At 37.9% G+C, this 24,148-nt stretch overlaps 1 protein-coding gene across 8 annotated transcripts in view; it reads right to left on the reverse strand.

Annotated features, from left to right (window-relative positions):
• Positions 1-23,911, reverse strand: part of FRMPD2 (FERM and PDZ domain containing 2) — an 84,986-nt gene extending 61,075 nt beyond the window's left edge. For 6 of the 8 annotated variants that reach the window (XM_074907375.1, XM_074907379.1, XM_074907378.1 and 3 more), the window contains exons 1-9: positions 23,481-23,911; positions 13,713-13,841; positions 9,838-9,995; positions 8,804-8,869; positions 7,424-7,613; positions 6,463-6,585; positions 4,870-5,001; positions 1,297-1,381; positions 955-1,011 (exon numbers count right to left, since the gene is read on the reverse strand). In XM_074907375.1, coding sequence (XP_074763476.1) covers positions 955-1,011; positions 1,297-1,381; positions 4,870-5,001; positions 6,463-6,585; positions 7,424-7,613; positions 8,804-8,869; positions 9,838-9,995; positions 13,713-13,836 — 935 coding nt within the window. In that variant the 5' untranslated portion in view covers positions 13,837-13,841; positions 23,481-23,911. The remainder of the gene's footprint in view (positions 1-954; positions 1,012-1,296; positions 1,382-4,869; positions 5,002-6,462; positions 6,586-7,423; positions 7,614-8,803; positions 8,870-9,837; positions 9,996-13,712; positions 13,842-23,480) is intronic. The other 2 variants (XM_074907374.1, XM_074907376.1) reach the window with 2 other exon arrangements.
• Between the last annotated feature and the right edge of the window lie 237 nt (positions 23,912-24,148).

Raw genomic sequence — 24,148 nt, forward strand, 5'->3', positions numbered from 1 at the left:
ATATATGTGTGTGTGTGTAGTTAGACTGGTAGACAGACTTCTCTCTCCACAAAAGCTGCTGCTATCCTGCAACTTGCTTGTAGTTCTTTCTTATTGCAAATTTAGAGGTGTACTGGGGTAGCTCACATTGCTTAGATTCTCATGGCTGATTTATCAGGAAGTTCAAACTGTTTACTTGGGATACATTTAATTGGGAGTTGATCTAAATAGAACATTTCCTGTGGGCCTGAATTACTCATGTCATGGTTAAAAAGAAGAAACTCCTGTTTAATTGGGTCAAGAACTCAATTTAAATGCAATATCTGTAGGGATTATATGGTGCTTAATTATGGGATTCTGGTCTCTGTGGTGCCTAGAGGCTAACAGTACTTACATCTCTTCTTCATTTGGAAACAGCCATGATTACAGCTGCGCTTTGCTAACACCCAGTCTAGAAAACTCTTGCCTGGCAGCAGTGGTGTTTCCTTGGCTTTTGAAAAGGAGCTAGTATCAGTTGTACAATTCTCATCTTTCCTAGTCTATGTCTACAGGGCTGATGTACATGTCATGGCTGAAATGAGGCTAATCCTCATGACAGAGCAGAGGTCTTTACTGCTTCTGTTCCTGGGTTACCTATAACTCTTCAGTAAAGTGACAGTGCAGGTCTGGATATGGCTGACACAAGTGAGACAAATCAGTCTAAAACCTGAGATGAAAGTACAAATAATACACTAAAAATTATGGATCATATAAATGGTCTGTCATAACCTCTCTGGAACACATCAAGCCTCTGCTAATGTGACAGCAAGGCAAGACCAGATCCAAAATCTGAATGTAGACAAATATGGACTCTGCAGAATGCCTTGCCAGTGAAAGCAGTGACTGTTCATACCTTCTCAACAGGTTTTTCCCTTCCACACTCTCTGTAGAGCTGATTCCCAGTTGTTTCAGTCACAGCGAGCTATTGCTGCTTACCTGTCTGAGTCTGATGGAGACATGCTAGGGTCAGCTGTTCTGGGCGGCCAGTGACATCTGGCAGGACACAGTGGTAAAGAGTAAAAGTGGAAAACTTCAGTGTGCTTGTTTTGTATGGATTGTTCAGGGCCCAAGCTCCATTTCACTAGAGCATTCAGACTGTTTCACTTGGAGCCAAACCAAGTCTAAGTACACTTTAATTCTACATAAACAGTATCAATTACCAAAACAGTTTCAGATAGTGATCCAGGAATTTTCTAATAATGACATTGTCACAGTAGTTGTCTGCTTCATTTGGTAATAAAACAGCTTCCATCTTTTAGGAATATGAGTTTTGATTACCTGTTTATGAAGAGCTTGTAGCTACTTTGTGTCCTTGACCCACTAAGGGTGGGGTCCCATGACCTGTGTGTCTGTGGAACTCTCCCTGAAATGAATAAAGGAAATTTCACATTTGAAGCAATTATAGCAGCACTCAGCATCAGATCTTGGGTTAATTACAACAAGGAGGAAATTTAAGCTGGCTACTTCCTCCCTTGTGTCCTTGCTTGGGCATGATAAATGGCACAATAAATTTGATAAGGCTAGGTGAATACTACACCAGCACTATTCCCAGTTCTCTAGTTATTGTTACTTCCTCTTCATAACGCTTCATGTGAATGTAATTTGGAAAACAGCTGTGTAGGTACAATGGCTGTTATTTCCGTATGTATGGGGGTAATTTGTAAAACAGCTTTTGCTCTTCAGAAATGACTTCTAGTATTCTTTGTTCTTCTATTTCCAGTCATAAAACTGGGGGGAAAAAGCCATGAAACCTCTCTGGCTTAATCAGACTAGGATATAAAATCAGTGAAATGAAAACTATTTGTAAATATTCCACTGGTTATTTCCTACATTAAATATATTGTAAATGTTTTTACATCATAAGAATCTGTTGGGAATATAGGATGGTTTGTGAGTCATTAGCAAATAATATTTGTATAATTTTTCACCTTCAGACATCTCTGCTGCTACAGAAAGGATAGGCATTACTTTGTCTGGATACATGAAGGCTGAAATTTAGAGGTAGAACCAGAAAGTTATGCAAGTGGCAGTTCCATGGACATTTCTTCTAGCAGCAGACATGTTTTAAATCCTTTAGGGAAGGGTGGGAAAGTTAAATTTTTCTTCACTTGTTCATTTCATTGATCTTATTTGAAGAATTTCAAATCAAACTATTGCATAGGTGGAATGATAGAGGTGGTAAGATGAGCTATGTGGAAATAATCATTTAGGTCAGCTTTTTCTCCAGATAAAATACCCATGAACTACACCCTGAGACCTCACTCTGAATTCCAACATGAAAACATGACCTTGAATTCCAGTGTACCAACCACCAATTGCAGTTTTAAAAACTAGAAAATCTATAGTCACATTGCTAAAATATGGAAAAACATGTTTTTCAAGCTGCAGATGGTAGTGACAAAATGTGAAATTTCAGATAAGCCAAATACTTAGGGCTAGTTACCAAAGTTAAGATTGAGTCCTGTGTTCTGAAACTACATGATTTTTCATGAGAAAGCCTTGCAAAATTCTCTGCTTAGACAATAGGTTTCACATAATTGTATAAATACAGTTTAACAAGCACATAAAATTGCCCTTTGTTTTTCTGTCTGTTGTTATGGCAGTGGGACAAGTTGGCTAGTTTCAGTGGACAGACTGCCATGCTTTGATCACAAACCCAACATGTTCCTGATGTTTAAGTAACATGTGGCTCTCAAAGAAATAGATCCTGTAGATGATTAATTTATTATATGTTAAATGAGCTTCTAAAGTAGAATCTGGATAAGAGATATTGATCTCCCTTGATAATGGTACCCTACTAGATGGTAATATTTCTTTTCAGAAATGATTGCATTTTTCTAATATGTTATGAAATAATGTCTGTGGCAAACAAGATCTCACATTCCATGTTTTCTCCTACATTTTTAGAGTTTTATCTTACAAAATCCTGAGTACTAACAGCTACCACTGTTTCAATGAAGACTGAGACACAAATTCACTGGAAGGAGCCTTTGCCCAGTTTATGACCAATATTTTTTTAAAAGGACTCACAAAACAGGCTCCCGAGTTTACCTTCGTTATGTGCCACTAGATATGTGACTAACACATATGTGTCACATAGGAAGTAGCTGAAATCTTGAGGTTTTATTGCTACTGATACTGATTGCAATTCTGGAGCTTCAGAAAAGTGCCTTTCAAGGAGGAGAGTATCAACAGCAGTTGTATGAGTAACCTCACCTTCCTCATCATTGGGGATATGGGATTGGGGCTGAGAGGCTATTACTTTTTTTTTTTCTCCCCAAGGATGTATTTGCTTTCTCTGTGTCAATTATCTCCTGGCAGACTTGTGATAATGCACTGGGCACCCAGGTTTTTTTCTATCTTTCCTAGAGAAATTAGTCCCCTGAGATCATGCTCCATGCCTTTTATTTTTGCCTAGTAAATTTTAAACCTTTCAAATCTGGAAGAATGTGGGTAATATGTTCCTATGAATTTCATGACAGTCAGCAGCTGGATATCATAAACCCAAATTAATGCTCCACAGTGAAAAAAAGCAAGGACTACCCAGCAGCTTTCTGTTATTTATGGCATCAAAGAACTAACCAGTCAGTGTGCATACCTTGTTGCATTGTAACTGATGTAGTGGACACTAGGGTTATAGACTTAGGGATTAAATTTCTGGGATAAAAAAACCCCACACATGCTTACAGAGCATGTTTGAATCCCTGTCACAGGAGGACCTAGTACTTCATTTTTCATGGAGGTTCATAGAGGGAGGAAGTAAACTCTGAAGTACAGAAGTAAACTTCCACCTCTGGGTCTGGAAGCTCAGGAGAAGTGCACCAGGCAGGGTGGGAAAAAAGGTTGAAAGCAGATGGGAGGGTGGGTAACTGTGGAATGGAGAACAGAAATGGGCAGGAGTCTGAGATGTGGAGCTTGTTTCTTTAGGAGATTCTTTAGGACATTTGGCAGTAGCTCTTGGGCAGTGTGAACATCCTGTCTTGGTGTCCCTAGCTCAGATTTCAATTTAAACATGAAGATACACATACACAGCAGTAATCCCCTTCCTGATGAATTCCCTTCTTTGCTTCATAGTATCCCCCTACACTGTGATTTAAGTGGCTTGTGAAGGACCCTGACTGATGTCTACCACAGGGTCTTCACTGAATTTTTCCTCTCCCAAACAGTTTCTTTCATGCTGTTCCTGCCATGAAAGGATTAAAAGTGGAGCTAAAATTCCAACTGATATCTCTGGAAAAAGTAAATCAGAATAGCAGCATTGTAATCTGGCATTTAGCACAACGAAAACAACATGCTGAGCAGGAAATACACAATGGCTTGAGGACAAAAATGAAAATAAAATAAAGGGTTGTTTGGCTGGTTTTCTCCCCTAGATTTCAGAATTAGCCCCTTTGTTTTGAATGGGCTTGAAGAAACATTAATCCCCACCATTCATGTCTAGATTCAACTGATTTCAGGGCTGCCATCTTGATGCTGCCCATCACATGTGTTTGTGGGGTAACTCCACAGTTTCTCATCTGTTTCAAGACCCCATGTGCCAGAAACATGCTGTCAGGCTTTGTCTGCAATCTGCTGAACAGCTTCACCTGGCAAAGGTGGCATGAAGCAAGAAAGAGGTGATGATGCTGCATGGTAGCCAGGCAATATATAGCTTTACAGTAGGGACACAAGTAAAAAGGGAACCATTATAAATGGATCTTCTTTCTCTGCAGCTTAGCACAGTTATATCTCCCTAGTCACCTAACTGCAAGTGCATGGGAGTACCTGACCATATAGGGGTAGTCTCACATTTCAGGAGACAAAAGAGGTGAGTACATAATTCATAAACATAATCTTTCAGGAAAATCTTACCCCTCCCGTGTCCTCGGTTAGACAATATCAAAGATGTACTTTCAGAAATGCTATTAGAGTCACTGTAATCCACAGACAGTTGTCTGTAGTCTTCTGTTGACTGACTATAATTCATTAATCTGGACCCTTTGTCTGGAAACAGAAAGGAAGTATGATGAATCACATACTTTAATTATAAATCATTGTATCTTCATGATCGCTTAAATAACATTTAGCCTGACTAATTTTTATATAGTCCATGTCTGTCTATTTTCTAACTCTGACTTCAATTCCTTAAGGACTGAGGAAAATTTGGTAGCTTCATTCTATTACTTTCATAATCTTATCCTGACCCAAAATAGTTCTCATAGTTCTCCTCAACCATTCCAAATAAAACAAATCTAATATATTAATTCAATTCTACATGTTTAAATGAAAGGTTGCAAAGTGCAGACAACCTTCAAAACTCTCCTTCCTTATATTCTGGGGTCCAAAACCTTCAGCTATGAAGTATCCCTTCTGTATGCAGGATGGACAGTGCCCAGACACAATCCACTACTACCAGAGTCAGCTGAAGAAATTCCATTAAGTAGTCATCCTAAGTCATTAGGGAGTACATACAACTTTACTTTGGTTGAGTTTATGCAAGTTTGAACCCATAAGATCAGTTTCCGAATGAGTGAGACAATATAATTTGGGAGGTGGTTTGTCTGTATGTTTTCTAAAGAATCTCCTTTTCTTATAACCAATAATACCTAACAGAAATGTTCCACAGGTATTTAAGTGTGTGTTTAATTCTAGCTGAGGTTAATGGAACATATATGTGATTTTTTGAATAGGCATTGGATTGTTCACAAGCCTAATGTTGAGCATATCCAAAAAAAGCCTGCATATCTTGGGCCAACTTTCCCCTTGCCCCAAAATCAGATTCCTGTTGAAGTGCACAGTACAATATAGAGACTAGAAAAAAGAACTATCTCAATCTGAAGTCCACATTTAGTTAAAGAATTACTCTGAGGGATAATAAAATCTTTATCTTAGTCAAATGAAATGTGAAATTAGTTTATGCTGGTTTATTTATATAGTGAACAGGATTTGGCCTTCTGTCTTGAAATCACATGCAATCCATGTGTGAATTTATAAATTTTTGTATAGAAAGATGGAACTAAAGTCAAAAAGAAACCACAAATCTTTGCTTGAGTAATCAAGAAGGATGAATATATATTCCTTAATGGCAACAGGATAACTTCACAGAATCCCACTCTTTACCTTCAAAAATGGAGTATACAAAGTACAAAACCAGTTTTGAAAGTAGTGGGGGGTTTTTTATATGCACAGTGCTTTAAGAGTCAATCTGTGCAAGCTGACTCATTATCATTGCTTCACAACCCTCAGACTACTGTCCTTTGAGGAAATAAGGAACAGAAACCTTGCTGACTTGCTTCAGAGTCTTTCCATTATGAAGTCATTTATATGTAAAGCAATAAATATCCTATCCAACACTAAATGTAATCACTACAGCATGAAATTAAACAATTCACCTAGCTTGGGAAAGACTCAGAGAAAGCTGTCTGTATCCTTATTAGACAATTCAGATTATAAGTCTTTCTTTACCTTGGTGAAAATTCATCTGGGAAGGCAGTGGTGAGGTGTCCAATATTTTCTCATGCAGCCTTTTCCTTATTACATGACTTCTGTTAAGCTGAGAGGCTGTGCTGTCTTCCATGGCTATCCGCTCTACCTAGAAGACAGAGTACTGAAAGTCAGTGTCACGATATGTGGACTTCAGACTCTCCCACTGAAGTGATCCTTGCCCTCTGCTTTGTCAGCTGCTGATTCGCTTGGTATAAACAATTTCATCTTAGATTAACACAAAGTAGGATTGAGTTTTAATGGCTTCATGCTCTCATGCTAGTTGTGTTTAAGAGGGCACAGTCTCTGTTACAGTGGGAAATAGAGAGTGCAAGGGAAAAGGTCTAGTTGAATACTGGTTGAAAACAGAAAAAAATATTTGCAGTGTGTTGTCTTCCAGTTTCATTCAGCATGTCAACAAAAAATGTTTGATGATATTTCAAATCTTGAAAAAGACTCAGGTCCTCACTTAAAGATTTAATGTGGTCAGGCTTGATTGCACAGCAAATGTTCAGTTCCACTCAAGGATGATGAAAGAAATTCTCAACATGATGTAAATGTGATTTCTTCGAATCTCACAAAAAAAGTCTGAAACCAGAGTGGCAATGGGGAAATAAAATCAATCTCTATTCCTTTGGCCAATATGAAGTCTCTGTAAAGGTTATGATTGCTTCAGTATTAACCAAAGAAATTAAGATAATGTAAGGGCAGAAGTTGGATATGTATCACTTCCCAGGAGTGTAAGAGTGGTGTGAGAGATGGCTTCATTGTCTCATTTGCTTGTACACATGCACACTCAGTTTCCTGATTAGAAGTCTAGAACAAATCTCACTTCCTTAATTCATACAAGCATTAATTTCATACAATTGCTCTCCTGTGTCCCATGTTGCTACTCACCTCTCTCACCAAAGAAAAGGAGATGATTAGAGTATGAGAGTAGCACCTACCTCACTGACACTTCCCACAGCAAACTGGACCATTTTCTTTACGTAGACATCTGCTGGTAAGGAAGCAGATTCCTTCTGGTGTGCCTCACATGCTTCCAGAATTGATTCAGGAGAAAGTCTTTTGTGTGGCAGATCTTCACATAGTGTCAGCAGGAGCATGTGTAGTTGGTCACTCAGCTGGAGGGACTGAGTCAAAATGGAGGTACTGTTAAATGGCATCTCCCAGTAGTCTGAAATGCTGTGTAAACCGGCACCAGAAATTTCTGTAATCCTTTCATCCTGAGTGAGAAATGGGCACTGCATTCCTTTAGACTTTGGGAAAATTCCAGACAATATAACAGCACTGAATGGAGCCTCTAATGGGATCCAGTATAGCCTTGGAAGAAACTGGCAAGGATGGTCATCAGCCCATACAGGGGCTTCTTGGTGACAGACAACAGCTCAGTTGTCCAATTAGACTGTGAGTATTAAACATTCATGCAAGACACATGGCAGCATTAGCTTCAAAAAGGTGAGGAGTTATACCAGCCAAAACTGTTGCCATAGAGATCAGATACTTAAATTTTAGTCATTTAGCTTACAGAGCATATCCTCTTAGACCATGTATACCCATGAAAGGCAGGTTAAATCTACTAAAAGCTTGTGCTCTCCAAATCAAAAACATGCAATCAAAGGCATGGATATAGAAATAAAACAAAATGTGTGCTACAAAACTTTGAAACGATTCTGGGTAAGCAGTAAATGCAAAATTTCAACTAGCGGAGATATTGGTAGAATTTGCTCAGAACTAAGGAGAGTTACAGAGTTTTGTTCCAGCATCCCATTCTTTGAAAAAGCATGTAAATGTGCACTGCACCACAATCATACTGACAAGATGTTTTTCTTTTAGCCCTTCCTATCTTAGAATCATAGAAGCATTTAGGTTGGAAAAGACTTTTAAGATCATTGAGTCCAACTGTAAACCTAACACTGCCAAGTCCACCACTAAATCATGTCGCTAAGTGCCACATCTACACATCTTTTAAATACCTCCAGGGATAGTGACTCAATGACTTCCCTGGGCAGCCTGTTCCTTATTACAGTCTTGAAATAGATAATCTTTACTGTTAAAGCAAGGTACAATTTATCTTAATAGGAACAATTCAGGTTTTTGAATGAAAAAAAGAAAGCAAAGTAAGATGAGGCCTAACTAAATTCATGATTTGGATAAACTGGTATTTTTGGTGAAGTCTGGACCTTGATACAAGTTTCCAATTCTACCTGGAGGTTCAAAATAAAAAGCTGCTCTTACTGAGACCTCAGATTATGCCTCTCAATCTTTGAACCTACCAATATAAAACAGAATAAAAGAAAACAAAAATGTTTTTGTTACTGGCCTGATTTGGAGGAACCTGGTAGTCTGCTGACCAATAGAGAGTCATTCCTAAGGAATACACCAACATCTGTCAAAACAGAAAAGGAAGCCCTTTATGTAGTCAACATTAAATTCATAAAAGCCTCATACTAAAGAGACCACCTTTTTGTGTCTTTGGTCACAAAATAGCAAAAGCCAAACAGATAATTTCTTCAAAAACTAGAGTAGATGAAATATATGTGAAGGTACAGTAGTGACGGCTTATGGACTAGATAGCATGCAATGAGTATTTTTCAGCTTGAGGGGCTGAGCCAGGCTGCCCTCTATCTGATAATCCATGAGTAGGAAAAGGAACTTGAACTCCTTTCTTAGTTTTGAAACTATCCTGTTGGTGATTAAACCTCCCCTACCTGTGGGACTGGCTAGGAGTTGTGTCCAGGAAGAGGATTACTGGAGTGAGGACTATTCCAAAGCCTCATGTTTCTGCATAGCATTTAACTGATCAGTTATGTTGGATTCTGAAACTACTGTGTTCTGCCTGAGGGAAGTATGCACTGATGTTGTCCTATCGGTATTCCAAACTTCTACGTTTTAGTGGTTTTTTAGTGTTGTATCTTACTGTCTTGCCAGAGAGACTTATTTAGCAGGGAAAAGAAAAATAAATTGTTAACAGCGCTGAACATATTTCTGACTTGCTGGGAGTGCTTCCACTCTCTAATTGTATAGATACTGTGGTTGTCTGCTTCTTGGATTACAATTACCATATCTGGTCAAACACCATGTTCATCTAAATATTCTTATTTTCTGTGAGCATTTACATATAATACATTTCTGCAGACCTTGAGGACTGATGTTTAAAAATCATTTTGATGTTGTCATGCATGCTAATCTAATGGCAAACTGCAAGATACATGTAAATCTCTCTAACTGTAGCCTAATTTGTTTTAGTGTTACCAGAAAGGGAGCTTGACAGTCGATAACCTGGTATACTGCATTAAAGCCCACAAGCTTGTCTTCATGAGGTACTGTCAAGATTTATTTTGTAATATAACTCACCTTTGTTAGTCCAATGCGCTGGTTTTCACTTTGTCTGTGGAGCAATTCTGGTGCACTAAAAGGAGCAGCTTCCGTCTGAGATGCATTGTTTTGGAAGGACAAATTTCCTTCAGCAGACAGCAGTACTGACCATGGACAAATCACACAGATGGCAGGGTCTGAAAAATGTTCAAGAAGATAATGGAGTTCTTAGTGTTGAATTCACTGCGCTCAGAAAGTCATATTGCTGGTGTCTCACCTGCAAAACCCATCACTGAAGTTTCTTGGAGATGTACCCAGAAGTCAGTGGAATCATGTTCATTTATGCCTGGCTGATTTTGTCAGCTGGAATTCAGTGATGGTTAAAGGCTTGATTTCTCTCTCACACCATTTCACACATGTAAACAATATATTGATTTTGATGGATTTCTGAAGCCTAAGGTAAGGCAGAATTACATTCTATGTGCAGATTCTGGAAACCTTGACATTTTTGGTAGATCTTTTTATGCAAAGAAATATCAGAAGATTAGAACACTGCTTCCAGTAAAGCATGAATACTTTGAAGCTGGCATTTGCTGAAGACCTTAAATTAGCTTCCATTAAGTTGCATGACCATGGTACAAATTTCTTATCTGTGGTGATATTTTTTTGTTCTGTGTGCTGCTTGTAGTCAGTCAGCTCTGCATTTTAGTAACCTCTTTTTCAGTGTATTGTCTCTAGCAAGGCCAAGTTACTTTGCCAGAAAGCCAGTGTCAGGAGTCAATAACTTTTTATTTCCATTGTACAGATGAAGAAACTGATGCAGAGCACAGCTTTAATGACTATACTGTGTCAGTCAACAGAAGCTGAGGTAGCAGTAGAAAGAAACTTCCCAAGTCCCAGTGCTATAACCTACTAAGATTTTCTTCATTGTTTCCAACTAATGTGAACTTTGAGATTTTTTTTTACCAGAATACAAATATGGAAACTATTGAAACTAGAACTTAGACTAGATTATACCAGTAATGTGAACAGCCATGATATTTCAGCCTTACTCACATTCAGTCTTTCTGTCTGTGTGTCAGTTCTGTTAAAAGAGGGAATATTTCAAACAAAAGTGTTTTCAAATGATAAATGTAGATTCCTAAACCTGACAAGATCCTGAGGACACTGATAGATCTTAATGGCCCTTCCCAGCCTCACCTGGGATCTACCCTCATCCTCCGCCCATAGTCTCAGGCTCCAGTTAAGCCTAGCCAGGGCCTTGAGTACTTGTCTGAGGTATGGTGTAGGTGTGCCTGTCTCCAGTTCAGCCACAGCCATGCTTTGCCTGACTATGGACCTCACTGATCCTCACCCACAAATTGACTTCCCAACTTGACCTCAGACTTGCCTTGTCACTGTGGACTTGCCTGGTGATCACTGTGCTGTCTGACCCTGGTTGCCCACACCAGACCAGATCTGACTCAGCTTCCCAGCTTGACCTGCCTTGTCAGCTTGTGTGGTGGTCTGGATTGTCAGTTGTTAACCCCAAACCTGCCCTGCTTGCTTTACTTGAGTACGGGGGGATAAGGCTCTGGCTAGCTCAGCCTCTGCCCTGACACCCTTGTAACTGTTCTTGGGTCTGGGCTCCCTGTCCCTTAGGGAACAGCTTGCCCTTGCTGTTCACTGAAAAAAAATCTATTTGAAGGTACCCGAGTAATGGAGTGGATTCTTCTTGTAAAAGGTTGAATACTCTTAAAAAATATCACTGCAGAAATCCACTGAGGTCAGTCCCAGTGATCTGAGGCAGGAGTGGAAGCATGAAGATGTACAGTCTTCTGCAAACACTCCACACTTGTATACATACATAAAGTGAATTTGACCAAAGACATCCAAGTGATTTCACTAAAACATTCATTTAAAAAAGCATGATAAAAAGCATCTAAGATCAATCTGCTTACTTTAGAAACAGGAGAAGCTGCATTAAATATGGCAATTTTTAGATATAGAATTCCTGGAAATACAGGTAATTTAAAAAAAAAAAAAAATGGCTGTTGAACCACTCTCTTCAGTGTAGACCATGAGAACAGAGACTATTCAAATCTCCATAGGTGAAGAACTCAGAAACATGCCCTAAATGCTTTGGTATTTTAGCATTTTAAAATTATATATTAAAAAATGGCTACTTAATTCTTATACATGCTGACTTTTACATCAGGAAAATGGATGGTAAAAATGAGTAAAATGCTAATCTGGGAACTCATATACACCTAGGAAGTTTGTACAACCAGAGGACCCAGAAATTCAAGACTTACGGACCACTAGTATTTGCAACAGTTGTGGCATTTACTTCTTTAGAAAATTAAAGGTCTTAAAGCTAGCCTTCTCTTTGGCTCCTTCCCTATTTTCTGTATTATTGTATAAAAGTACAGCTAGCACATGCTGGGAAATTTTTCTGTTTTAGAAACAGATAGCCAGCTTGTTCTTCAGCCTTGATGAAGACTACCTGGCCTTCTGTAATGTTGGCCAGCCAACGAGTGAGCATACCTGCCTAACCAGTCAGTGCCAAAACCCATTGGAAATATTACTATAGCAAATGGTGCTGACCATCACCAACTCTAGCAGGATTTATTACATCAAGCACAATGCAGCAAAAACACAGCAGTAACTAGCCCTGAGAAGAGGCTGATTTCAGAAGCAGTATAGCTGTAATTCAAGAGATGTGGAGCCAGAGATACACCTTAGTTAACTGGGATGATGCTTTGCAGAGGCATTTCACCTTTGCTGCCCTCCAAGAAGCTAGAACACTGGGGATACAGTTTCAAAATGAGTCCAACTTGGCATCAATTCTGGACTTCAGCTCTCTAAAGATATGTTTGAGCAGCCTTGCACTTGACCTATAGACCAGCTGGTTCTACATCCCTACTTCCTCTTGTTTTACTCTTCATCTTCTGATCATAATACATCAAATTTATCCGGTGCAGTATGGGGAACATAGCCTGATTATCTCAATTCAATAGATGTCCAACAAGTCTCTTTTTTTTTTTTTTTTAAACAAGAGATCAGGAGAGCTTAGTGTCTGGCACTAAGTTAATAAGCTGTGATGGACCTGAGCTGAATCTATCCAGGTGTGTATCTCTGTGCAGCACTCCTTTGCACATTCCTGGTGCCTGTCTTGTCTGGGCTGTTCTATCCTCATTACACTAGATAATAGAGAACTGATGGTATAGTCAATTGATGGTGGAGTCATTGTACCAGTCAATTAAAAAATAGTTGGTTCACCCCTCCGGCTATAGCAGAAGTTACACATCACTTGTTTTCAGTATTTTGTATTTTGATTCTACATGCTCATGAGGTAAGAACACACCTCATCCATTCTTCCCTCAGAAGGAATATGCATTGTCAAACAGTTCTCAAAATGTGTCAGGTTGCTCAGCTGTGCTGTCTTGTACAGCTGTCTCACTTGGCAAGCATTCATCATGATAACTTGCACAGCCATTATGACAAGTCATATTATTATCATTAAGGATAAAAGTTTCTTCCTAGCTGAATGAGGACCTATGTGGATTTGTCTGTCCTCCTCTATCAGTACATGAAGGACATGAGCCTAGCTGGCACTGCACTTTCTGTGTGTATATATTATTCAGACTTTAGGAAGGACTCTTCTGTCCTCTTCCACTGTGTATGATTGTACTTAGATGAGTTAATATCTGGTGTGTAATTTGGAAAAAAAACCCACCTGTGTGAAGATCTCATGTAGGCAGAGCAGTCTGCATGTAATCCCAGCAGCATTGAAAGATTTCTCATTTTTATTAGCAATATGCTAGTACTGCTTTTTATCTCTCAGAAGAAAATCCAGACAATGCAAAAGAGCTAAAATAATTCAAGAATGAAATTCCAACAGTAAGAACTGTACGAAGATACTTTTCACTTACCTTTGTGAAGGTCCTCCAGAAGCTGCACTGTGGACATGTACAAGAGTGCCCATATTTCTTCTTCCTCCAAAGGGCTTCCTTTTGCCCACAGGGCCTCGGCTAGTGTCACACAGGAACTGCTCATGCCTGCTGCAACAGAAACCAGATTTTGAACACACTAAAGTAGACTGAATTGCTCAAAGCAAACAGATTACAGCTGTACCCTTCTCTCACAACAGGAAATATTTTGTGAACCACCTTGTTTCTTTGTTCACAAAAGGTAGATATTTTTCATCCCTATCTTAATCTGAGTAAGAGTAAATAAAGAGGACTAAGTGACTTCCTGTAATCTTTTTGAGCCCTCTTACTCATCATTTGAAACCAATCACAAGATTCTGTGGGGTGGATAGTTTTTATTCAGGACATCCTTCATGAATATGTGCTGTTCAGGCTTTGTGAGTGGTTATCAGAATGGTAGGCATTGATTTTGCTGCTTAATGGGATGTTCTTTTCTATAAAAACATGACAGAGTTAATCTAAGAGAAAAAGAATGGCAAAGCAAAAGAGATGTAACATGAGAAGTTTATAAACACAGTCCAACAGAACAGTTGAGTTCCATTCATTGCTCAGCAGATCGATCAGTAAAAGCTTGTAGACTCTTACTGAATTCCTTTATGAGAGATTTTCTTGGTCAAATACCTGAGAGTCAGAACTTGCAGTTCATCCATACCAATATACATATAAACTTGCTTTGTTTCACTAAACCAAATTAAAAGATTATTCCCTTTGTGAGCTGATAAATAGACATTTAGTGGCTTCCAGCACACTGTCCTATCTGATAGGTACATAAGACTTGGTGTACTGCAGAAAAATGTTGGTCCACACACTTTCCCTGGTTTGTCTCAGTTGCAATGCAGCATCAGATCATTCAGAGAAAGGCATCCTGTAGTGAATCATAGTTTAATGTCATACATATTGGAAAAGTATTTTCCTAATCCCAGACAACTAGAAACTGACTTGTAACTTGAAGTATCAAGGCTTATTTTCCTGAGAATATTTTAGCATACTAAATATTGCCAAAGAAGGTTCTGTTCTTCATAAATGGGTCTGATTTTTCCATTTCACCAGTTTTACATTTCTGCAATTTACTAATGTTGGCAGAGGTGCTCTAGGTCTACACATCTGTAAGGAAAACTGAATCCAAGCTTAAAATCTGGTAAAAATTTTTGGACTTAATTTATGCTCTTGATGATACTATCCTGTAACAGTGAGCTCCATAGGTTCATTGTGTGCTGTGTAAATAGGAGCATAATGAGAAAAACTGGAAGTGATCTATTGCTTGGAGGTTTTGACATCGTCTGTAGACCACCAAGTGAGGACACCAGAGCCTAGGGTGCTATTGTCAGGTATAGGATTATAAACACCACTGTAAAATGAGTTTACTTACAGCCTGAAAACAGATCTTCCCCCCTAACCCTTTCTTCACCCTCTGTACACAGCCCAATTACTGCTACCATTTGGCCTCTGCCTGCAATAGAATTTACTGTGTTTTACAGCTGATTTCTTTGCTAGTTTATCATTTATTATGCAGTCTTCAAGGGGTCACTGCAAGAGCATTATGATGTTCTAAAGGATCAAGTTGGTGCTGATTAATAGACTACTCAGACTTTGATTCATGGTATCTCGTCCTGGCTCACTAGTTTCCAAACAAAGAATCACAACATTGGAAGAATGATTCCTTGCTGCAGTCACTATGGGATTATGGACCAACCTAGTGACATTTTAAACAGAACCAGAGTCCTAATTTTAGTCTCTGTAGCTTCAAAGGATAGTAAAGCTTCTTAAGAACCAAACTTTAATTAGAAGAGACAGACAAATCTTCTTAATCTAAGCCATCACCATTTCTCTTAATAATAAATTACTGTGATAGCATTTCACTTAACCCTGTGGTACTGGTACTAAACAATCAATTCATGTCCCCAGAGCTAGAATCTCTGTGGCTTCTCCATATGGGTATTCCACCAGACTGTACTTAGTACTGTTCCATTTGAGAACATGCTGGGAGAAGAAGCACTGCATCCTCTTATTTCAGGTAGAAGTGCTTATACCAAGTGATGTCAGTGCTGGTATTTCTAACTAAGTTACTCAAAAAGCAGCTGTCCAGAGTGCAGGCATAACAGCTTTATAGAGCCAAAGTGAAATCAGCAGTTACACCAGAGCCGCTTAACTTCTGTAGTGAATGTTTTTTCTAAAAGTAATGTCTCAGATCAATAGTAAGGATGAATTAAATGAATTCTGCTAGAAATGGTGTGCAAACTTCTTCAAAACATGATTAGATTTTATGGTCATGGAAATCATAATCTATTTAAAGTGTAAGAAATTATTGCTTTAATGCAATGTAGAGTTAAGCGATGTGTTATTTTACAAGAAAATTGTCTATTGATTCTTAAACACACTCAGAATGCCCTGTGATTTTGGGCTGTATGTTTGACTTTTGTTTTTCAAGACCAGCATGGTGTGATATTTGATGAAAACATAACTGTGAGTGGCTGGGGAAAAAAACTACATTTCATTTCCATTTACAGCCAGGCTATGCTATGTATATGATATGAGAGTAAAAGTGACATAAAGATATTGTTATCATTGTAGCACCACAGGTATTCATGGTCCCTCTGTCTAATAAAAGCTATGATCCAGAAACAAACAATTCTGATCTTCAAACAAGCTACAACTGATAAGGCAAAGCAGACAGATTAGGAGGCAAGGAGGAAAAAGTTAACAATAACCTTGCAAAAAGGGACTTGATTGTTCACAGTGACACTACATATCAGGAAATTATGCTAGATCTAGCTGAGCCTGCAGGGAAAAATTAGAGCAGCAGAATGTAATCACCCCCTTTGGAGTTTGGCCAGGATATAGAGGTTAACGTTTTTGTGCCTTGGAAAAAGTAGCGAAGGGCTTTCAGTGCCAATTTGTTCTCTGAGATCAAAGACAAATCTTTTGCTCACTTCTATGGAAGAAGGTAGTGCCATCGAAGTACACAAATTAGCCTGAAATATCCTCCCCATTCTATTCTTAGCAACACACTCATTCATTACATGGGCTGTCCACGATTTTCCCCTGGAAGAATTTTAATCTACTCTTCTTGCATAGATATTAAAGGTACACTGAAGTGAAGCTAATCCATCATTTTGTCACAAACATCCACCTATTTGTCACATTTCTTTCCAAATTATTTTATTCTATTTTGGTACATTTCATTTTACCATATGTGTAAGCTTTTGTCCAAACAGTCATTGAAATCTAGGGTCAGTGGAAGAAATTTAATTGATGATAAAAGATAATGAACTACAGCTTTGCATCTGAGTTAATACTTAATAACAATCACACAATAGTAATTTCACATGCCAGGGTCACTTTATGTGCAATTTGTCAATCTTATTTAGTCAAAATATAAGGGATCAACTTGCCTTTTGTTAACCTTCATCTTTAATTTTGCTACTTTGTTTTCCTGCATAAAGACAACAAAGGAGCTAAACTTTTATAGGGGAACTGATCTTCCCTTATCAAACAGAGTCATGTGAATTAAACATCCTCAAGAGGAATGGGGCATCTGGATTTCTAACTAAATGACAGTCCTTTTCATGGAAGCTTATCAGAGAGAATTTACTGGGGAGTTGGCTCAGCTGTAGAATCAGTTTCCATACCAAAAAGGTCTTAATCCATTACCTGGATGATGGTGAAAAAGCAGATAAAAAAGGGAGATCACAGGACACAGCAGTGAATAAAATGGTGAGGAAGGAGAAACCATGTTTAGATTTTGAAAATAGGAGGTTGGATTTGTTTCTGGTTTACTTTTAAAGGCATGAAGCAAGAACACATTTGCCTCATTTGGGCATCCAGAAGAACATCTGGAAATGAGAACTTTGGCAAAAGTTTGTGTATAAACACAACAGCAAAGAATTAACCTTGGGTAGGAATCAAGCATTCTGTGAACTGGAAAGACTTCTGTCAAAACAGAAATACCTTTCAGTTTTTACTGCCTGTGTCGTCGTTTAAACCCGGACGGTAGTCAAGCACCATGCAGCCACTCACTCACCCTTCCCTGCCCAGGGGACAGGGAAGAGGGTTGTGGGGGTAAAGGGAAGGAGATTTGCAGGTTGAGATAACCAGAAACCAGGACAGTCTGGAAGCTGTTCTTGCAGAGATCTTGTCTTTCTTGTGACTGAACATCCAGTCCTGCTCCATTATGCTATCCATATATTGCAAAATACCTACCTGGAAACAACCAGCTTTTAAATTGCTGAAGAGTGTAAGCAGACAGAGATTTTGGAAACAGGTGTCTGACAAAGGTCTATTGCTTATTTATGGTTTGGACATCACAGCCTCTCTACTAGAGGTGACTAATTGATTTTGACATGAGTGAACCAGAGAGACACTACATAAATAGGTCCTCTGACAGATCTGAGAGGTTGCTAACCTCACTAAGAGAATATGAGTGTAGGCTTGTACTGCCAGGCAAGTGAGAGGGGGCTTGGAGTGTAACCTCTTCCATTTGCACCACTATAACAAGAAAAAATTGTCTATGTTTAAGGTGCTGTAAACCCATGCACATAAAGATACATGAAGTTGGCTAATACTGATTTTGCTTAATTTAACCACTACACGTTGTGGAATTATCTGAATCTCCATCAGACACTTTCAAGGGAAACTTCAGAGACCAGGAATTGTTTCTTCTCATGCTGCGCTGAAGGACACACCAGTAAAACTACACAAAAGTCTATAAAAAGATAGTCTTCAGCAGCCAGCTTTCTCTAGATACAGTATTTTTCTTAGCCTTCTATCCCTTTCAGCTGTTGTGCTCCAATTTCTTAGCTATGTCTAGCAGACCCCTTTAGGCCTCAGGTGCTGCCTGATAGTCTAAAAGCACCTCCTGTAAACGAAGGACCAAGGGGACCTAATCCTGCTTCAGTATAACCAAAGGCAAAACTTCTTGTATCAGTGGCAGCAAGATGAAGTGGGAAAAAAAAACTTTTTGGAAGAAGGGACATAGCCAAGACACCTCAGGTGCTGTTCTGCAAAATGTTAAGCAGTTGGCTTTCAAATCTAAGCTGATCAAATGCCAGGAAAGATGGGAACTTGAAGTGACATTTTCCTAGGGTGCTGGAGGGCTAATACACTGATTTTAAGGGCTGAAAAGGGGTCCATGGCAGACAGATTAACAGAACAGACTTGCTAATTCTTAAAGATCTTTTAGAATGGAAAGCAGCTAGAAAAATGCATTTTTAGTCAGCATCCTTTTACTTGACATAATGCTGGACAATGGGTTAATTAACTTGTTAAATAATGTCATTTCTGAACACACCCAGGTGAGGACTTCAACCTCGATAAAATTGGTCTGTCTATCCTATCTCTTGATTTTCCTCTGTGGTTACACCCCTCAAAAATTAATAAATTACAGTTACATGTTGCTTTGAGGTTCCTTATGTTCAAGAGTAGCCTAGTGATGAATTTGTATCTTTACATCTTTATAATGTAAAATGAGTTCAGAAATTTCATCAAAAGGGACTGAAAATTCATTGGAGACTAGAAGTAAATCAAAACACAAATAATACCTGACAAAGAAAGACAAATGCTTTTTTAATATTAAGTATTACAAATACCCTAAAAGTTCTTGCAGCCTATTTTAGGACTTGCTGTGCAACAAATCAAACTTGGATTACAAAATTAGGGGGATTAAAAATAGGGCCACTATTAATATTTGAACTGAGATATAGTTTTGAAATCATCAGTAATAATTTCAAAGTAAATTTACAGAATTTAGTAACAGTCTGTCCTGAGCCTAGCAATACACTGAGGTGACATGATGAAGGCAGAACACTTTCTGTAGTCACAGATAAAGAAAGAACAGATGCAGCAAGCATTAATCTCACTGCCTCTGAGCTCCCTGAGTTGTGGTGGCAGTGATAGCATTTGGCATGCACCTGAACCAGGGCCAGAATCACCTCTCTACATGTTGTAGGTGTTAGCTTCAGGAAGACACCTAACTGATTTCTTTTATGCACTTAAATATTATGTAGTTATAAATGTGAATGCAGAGACATCTTTGAAATTGAAAATTACCCTAGTATGCATACAGATTAAATATTTGATGTACAGAATTATTTCTGAATTTAGGGAAGATAGGGCTTGCTTTTTATAATCTCACACTTTTTATAGAGGCATAAGATATTGCATATTCTGTATAATATGTATTAAACTGATTCTGGGTCTCCACAGGCAGTTTGGAATCAGTGAAATAATTCTGCCCCACCCAAGAGTGTCTACATTTAAATATTCTTAAATGAACAATTTTCACATGAGTATCACAATCTTTTGTGGCTCAAGGCTGCAGGTTATTTGCTTCTTAAAAAAAAAAAAAAATCCAAACCCTGTGATTTGGAATACTGTATGGAAATTTTGAGAGGTGTTGGTCTCCAAAATGACTAGGACAAGGTAGTTAGGAGATACTGAAGAAGCACTGAAAACTGGGGCCAAACTCTTTGTCAGTGAGAACCCTAATCCTGTTTTGTTTTGCATCTTATTCATAAAAATCCACAAAACTGTAACATGCAATTGGCTACAGAGGTAAGAAAATGATCACTTCAGTCTGTAATTGTGAGCTTAAAATAGGGTCTGACTGCATCTATTGTGTTGATGACAGTTTTGGTTTAATACTTCAGGTTATATTTTGTTTTGAAGAACAGTACTCTCCATAAACCAAATTAAGCTTATAAAAATATAGTATAGAAATTTAGTAAAAAATCACAGCTAAATATATTGTTTTTATAGGCACTCTTCATCTATAACATTTAAAATTGAAAACCCGAGTAAATTCTCAAACACTAAGTTCTCAAAAATATATTAAAAGGCAGTTGAATTAAGGGAATATTGTTGATACCACCAAACTAATGACTGTTACTGATAATCGAGGAAATACAGAAAAAAGAAAAAACTGTATTGAAAATAAGTGTAATATAATATCTTAATCATAACTGTATTCATTATTAGAGACACAAAAAAGGAAAGAACCTGGGGAGATTAGAAACCCTCACTGTGTACTTTAGACTTTTTTAAATGTCTAAATTAAACTCTTGAGCCTCTTGTGTATATAATACATCTTAGGGCCAATACAGTAACCCTTTAATATATTTAAAGTCAGTTCTTGTTACATGCTATCATTCATGGCAACATGATTTTTACCTGGAAATGTAAGTATAATAATTGGATAAAAAGCTGGATAATTACTAATTACTTTGTTTAAGTACAACCTACTATATTTCAGTGCTGCTTGTCCATAAAATATCTATACATTTTATGTACATAAAAAGTTGGAAGAGACTGGAAAGAGCACATTTTTTGAAAGATCTAGTTTAAAATTAATTTCAATCATAGCCTGATTTATTCACATATATTCCATATACAAATTTTATACTCTGACTCATTGTACACTTATTATTAGAATTTTGGAGATAATACACTGTATTCCTCATACCAGAGAGATGAATCTCATTAAGCATGAAATGCAACTCTCTGAAATATGGCGTGGAAATTTATGGGTTTATAATTTGAATAAACACTTAACATGATGTTTAAAAATTCTGCTCAAATAAAATAGACAGGCGGAGACAAATCTGTAAATACTGACAAGTCAATAAGGGAATGGCCTGGTTGCTAGAGGATGACATTTCCTTAGATAATGCTACAGAAATTATAGCTGTAATGATACGGCCTTCTTTAAATTATATATTTTCACCCTCTGTGATGTAAATTATTTTATGTCCTTTCTAGAAACATTCACTTTAATCAATAGGAGAATTAACCAGACTATTTCAAAGTATTCAGCATTCAAGGGGGATAAAATTTCATTGCTGAAGAGAGCCAAATTTCATTGCTAGGAAATCATAAACTTCTCATGGGTTGGACCAGTCTTTAAAAAGTCTAATCATTGAAGGAGACTTGAAATCTAGTTCCTGAACAATGTGGTTATGTGCCTTTCTATGGGGAATTTCATGAGCTGAGTAGTAAGGTTGTTAAAAGAACCTACCTGTGAATTTCAGAGGAGAATATTACACTGTCTGCAGTCAATTTGCAACAAATAGATACTATTTCAGTAGAAATGTATAAAAATATCTCACAGGATAACTGCATTCAAAAGAAAGTGGTGCTATGTTTGTTCTTGCTAAGTTTATATGCCCTATCATCTCCACCCTGGCTGATGTCAAACCCCAAGGACGTCATATCAATCTATGATAGAGAGCTACTGCTATTTTTTTTTTTTTTTCATGCACCTTTCATTAAAAGCTCATTGTACAAGAGTGCATAATGAACTGGTGGCCTAGAACTGAATCTAATGTATCAAATACATAATCTACATTCTAGAGCTTCAACGACATGCTGTCTGTTGCTGCAGTGCCAGAAATAGTAGGACAGTAGAACTCAAGCACCATAGTATTATTTCTATTTTGTGTTTATTGGCTTATGTCCTTTTTTTAGGCATTATGTCTCTCCAATGAGGCAGCCTTGTTCTGGACATAGAACTGGGAATGAAGAGTCAAATGATGTGCTGATGCTGAGGTTAAAAGTTAGCACCACAAGACATGTAAAAGAACCTGGGCAGGCTTTACTGTAGCTTCTTCAGGTGCCAAAGAAAAATGAAATACCAAATTAAAGATGGAGAACTAAGATTTTAGCCTATACAGTCCAGGCTTCCCAAAGTCTCTCCATAGCTTCTCAAGCAGCTAATCCTACTGTAGTCAATGCTGCTGTGGTTTGCCTATCGTTAATGTGTTAAACAGGTACTCTACAGCTAGTTTATGAGTCCTGAAAGTGTCACAGTTATACCTTTATTTGCAGTAGACGGATATCCAAAGCTTCCGATATTGATTCTGACGCTGACTGGCTCTATCGCCTGAAAAGATCTCAGTGCCTTTTTTCACCACATCACTGAGGATGATATGGTTTGCTATCATTAGTGATCCACTTCAGATCTAAATAGTAAATGACCATTATTTGTATTCCTCTGGAATTTCCATCTAAAAATTTCTAAAATCAGTAATGTTTACAAAGCATATGCAAAAACTTCCATAAAATAAGGCTGCTTTTATTTTAGAAACTGCAAACTGTAATGCAGGGACGTGTCTAAAAACACATCAGAGGGCAGTAGAGAAGAAATCAGGAAATCACTTTCTTAATTGAAAGTCTTCAGTCCCAGGTTGTAATCACTAGAGATATGTCTTTCTGGTGTTTGGAGTTCAGTGCTGTTTCCTAAATAATAACACTCAGCATAAATCCATAACGTACTTAAACATGTTTTCCAGAATCATATGAACTGTGTTTAACTAATGAAGAATTATCCCTTCCATAACAGCAGTAACAATTTAATGCCTTCTATTCCTTTGCCTTCAATAGAAAATAAAAATATGCTGAGGTTCTCTGAATTTTTATCAGTGAAATTCTGTCATAGGTGAATTTTTCTAAATCCAGAAGAAGGCAGGAGTGATGAAGCACTGACATTCTGAACCACAATCTGACCAACTCTATATTATAATTTTTCATACAAGCAAGCAGCCTTCTAATCAGAATTAGCTAATAACTTGCGAGAAATTAAATTAGCTTTAATATATATATATTAAAAAAACCCCAAACAACAGGGTAAATCTGAGATACTGCTGTACAAAGCCAAGAAGATGAATGCTTTAATACTTATTTGATTTATAATGAGAGTAAGAGAAATATGTAAGAACCTACCTGTACAAGTTGGACAGTTGCTACATCCAGAAGTCTGAAATCTTCTATGATTTTGTCCAATTCTGATTGTTTAGATCATCATAGTTGTAAATGTCACATTAAACATAATCAGGACTTGCTTGAACTTCTGTTTCTTGGTTTTTCTCTCTTCCTCTTTCTTTCCTTCTGTCCTCTCTCTTTCTTTCTCTCTCTCTTCTTCCTTTTTCTCTTTCTACTGCTTTGTTTATATCTCGTAACTAAGCACTGTGTGGTCTGGCAAATGGCTAAGCAAGTAAACAGTAAGGTTCCTTCTTTTGCTTGCAAGCCAAGATTAGCAGCTCCTGGTTTGAAGTTGAGTGCAACGTCATGTCTGCTGAGGCTGTTTACACTCCTTCCTCGTTTCTTTTCTTTTTTTTTTTTTTTTCTTTTTTTTTTTTCTTTTTTTTGGTATTTCACCTGCCAGGTAATGAGAGTCAGCTTTTAGGAAGTGCTCAATATAAATCTCTGGATCTATCGACATATAAGAACTCTATTGGATTACCTGACACACACGGGAGCATTAGACCTAAAGCCCTGTAGACTGATGTCACATTCAGCCCTCTGCCAATCCAGAGAGAAGCAGTACACCAAAGCAGAGATTGATGGTCTAAGGGCGTGAATGTGTCTTTTAGGAGCAGCAAAATTCTTCA

The sequence above is a fragment of the Athene noctua genome, chromosome 5, assembly GCF_965140245.1.
Source record: "Athene noctua chromosome 5, bAthNoc1.hap1.1, whole genome shotgun sequence".
Taxonomy (NCBI): domain Eukaryota; kingdom Metazoa; phylum Chordata; class Aves; order Strigiformes; family Strigidae; genus Athene; species Athene noctua.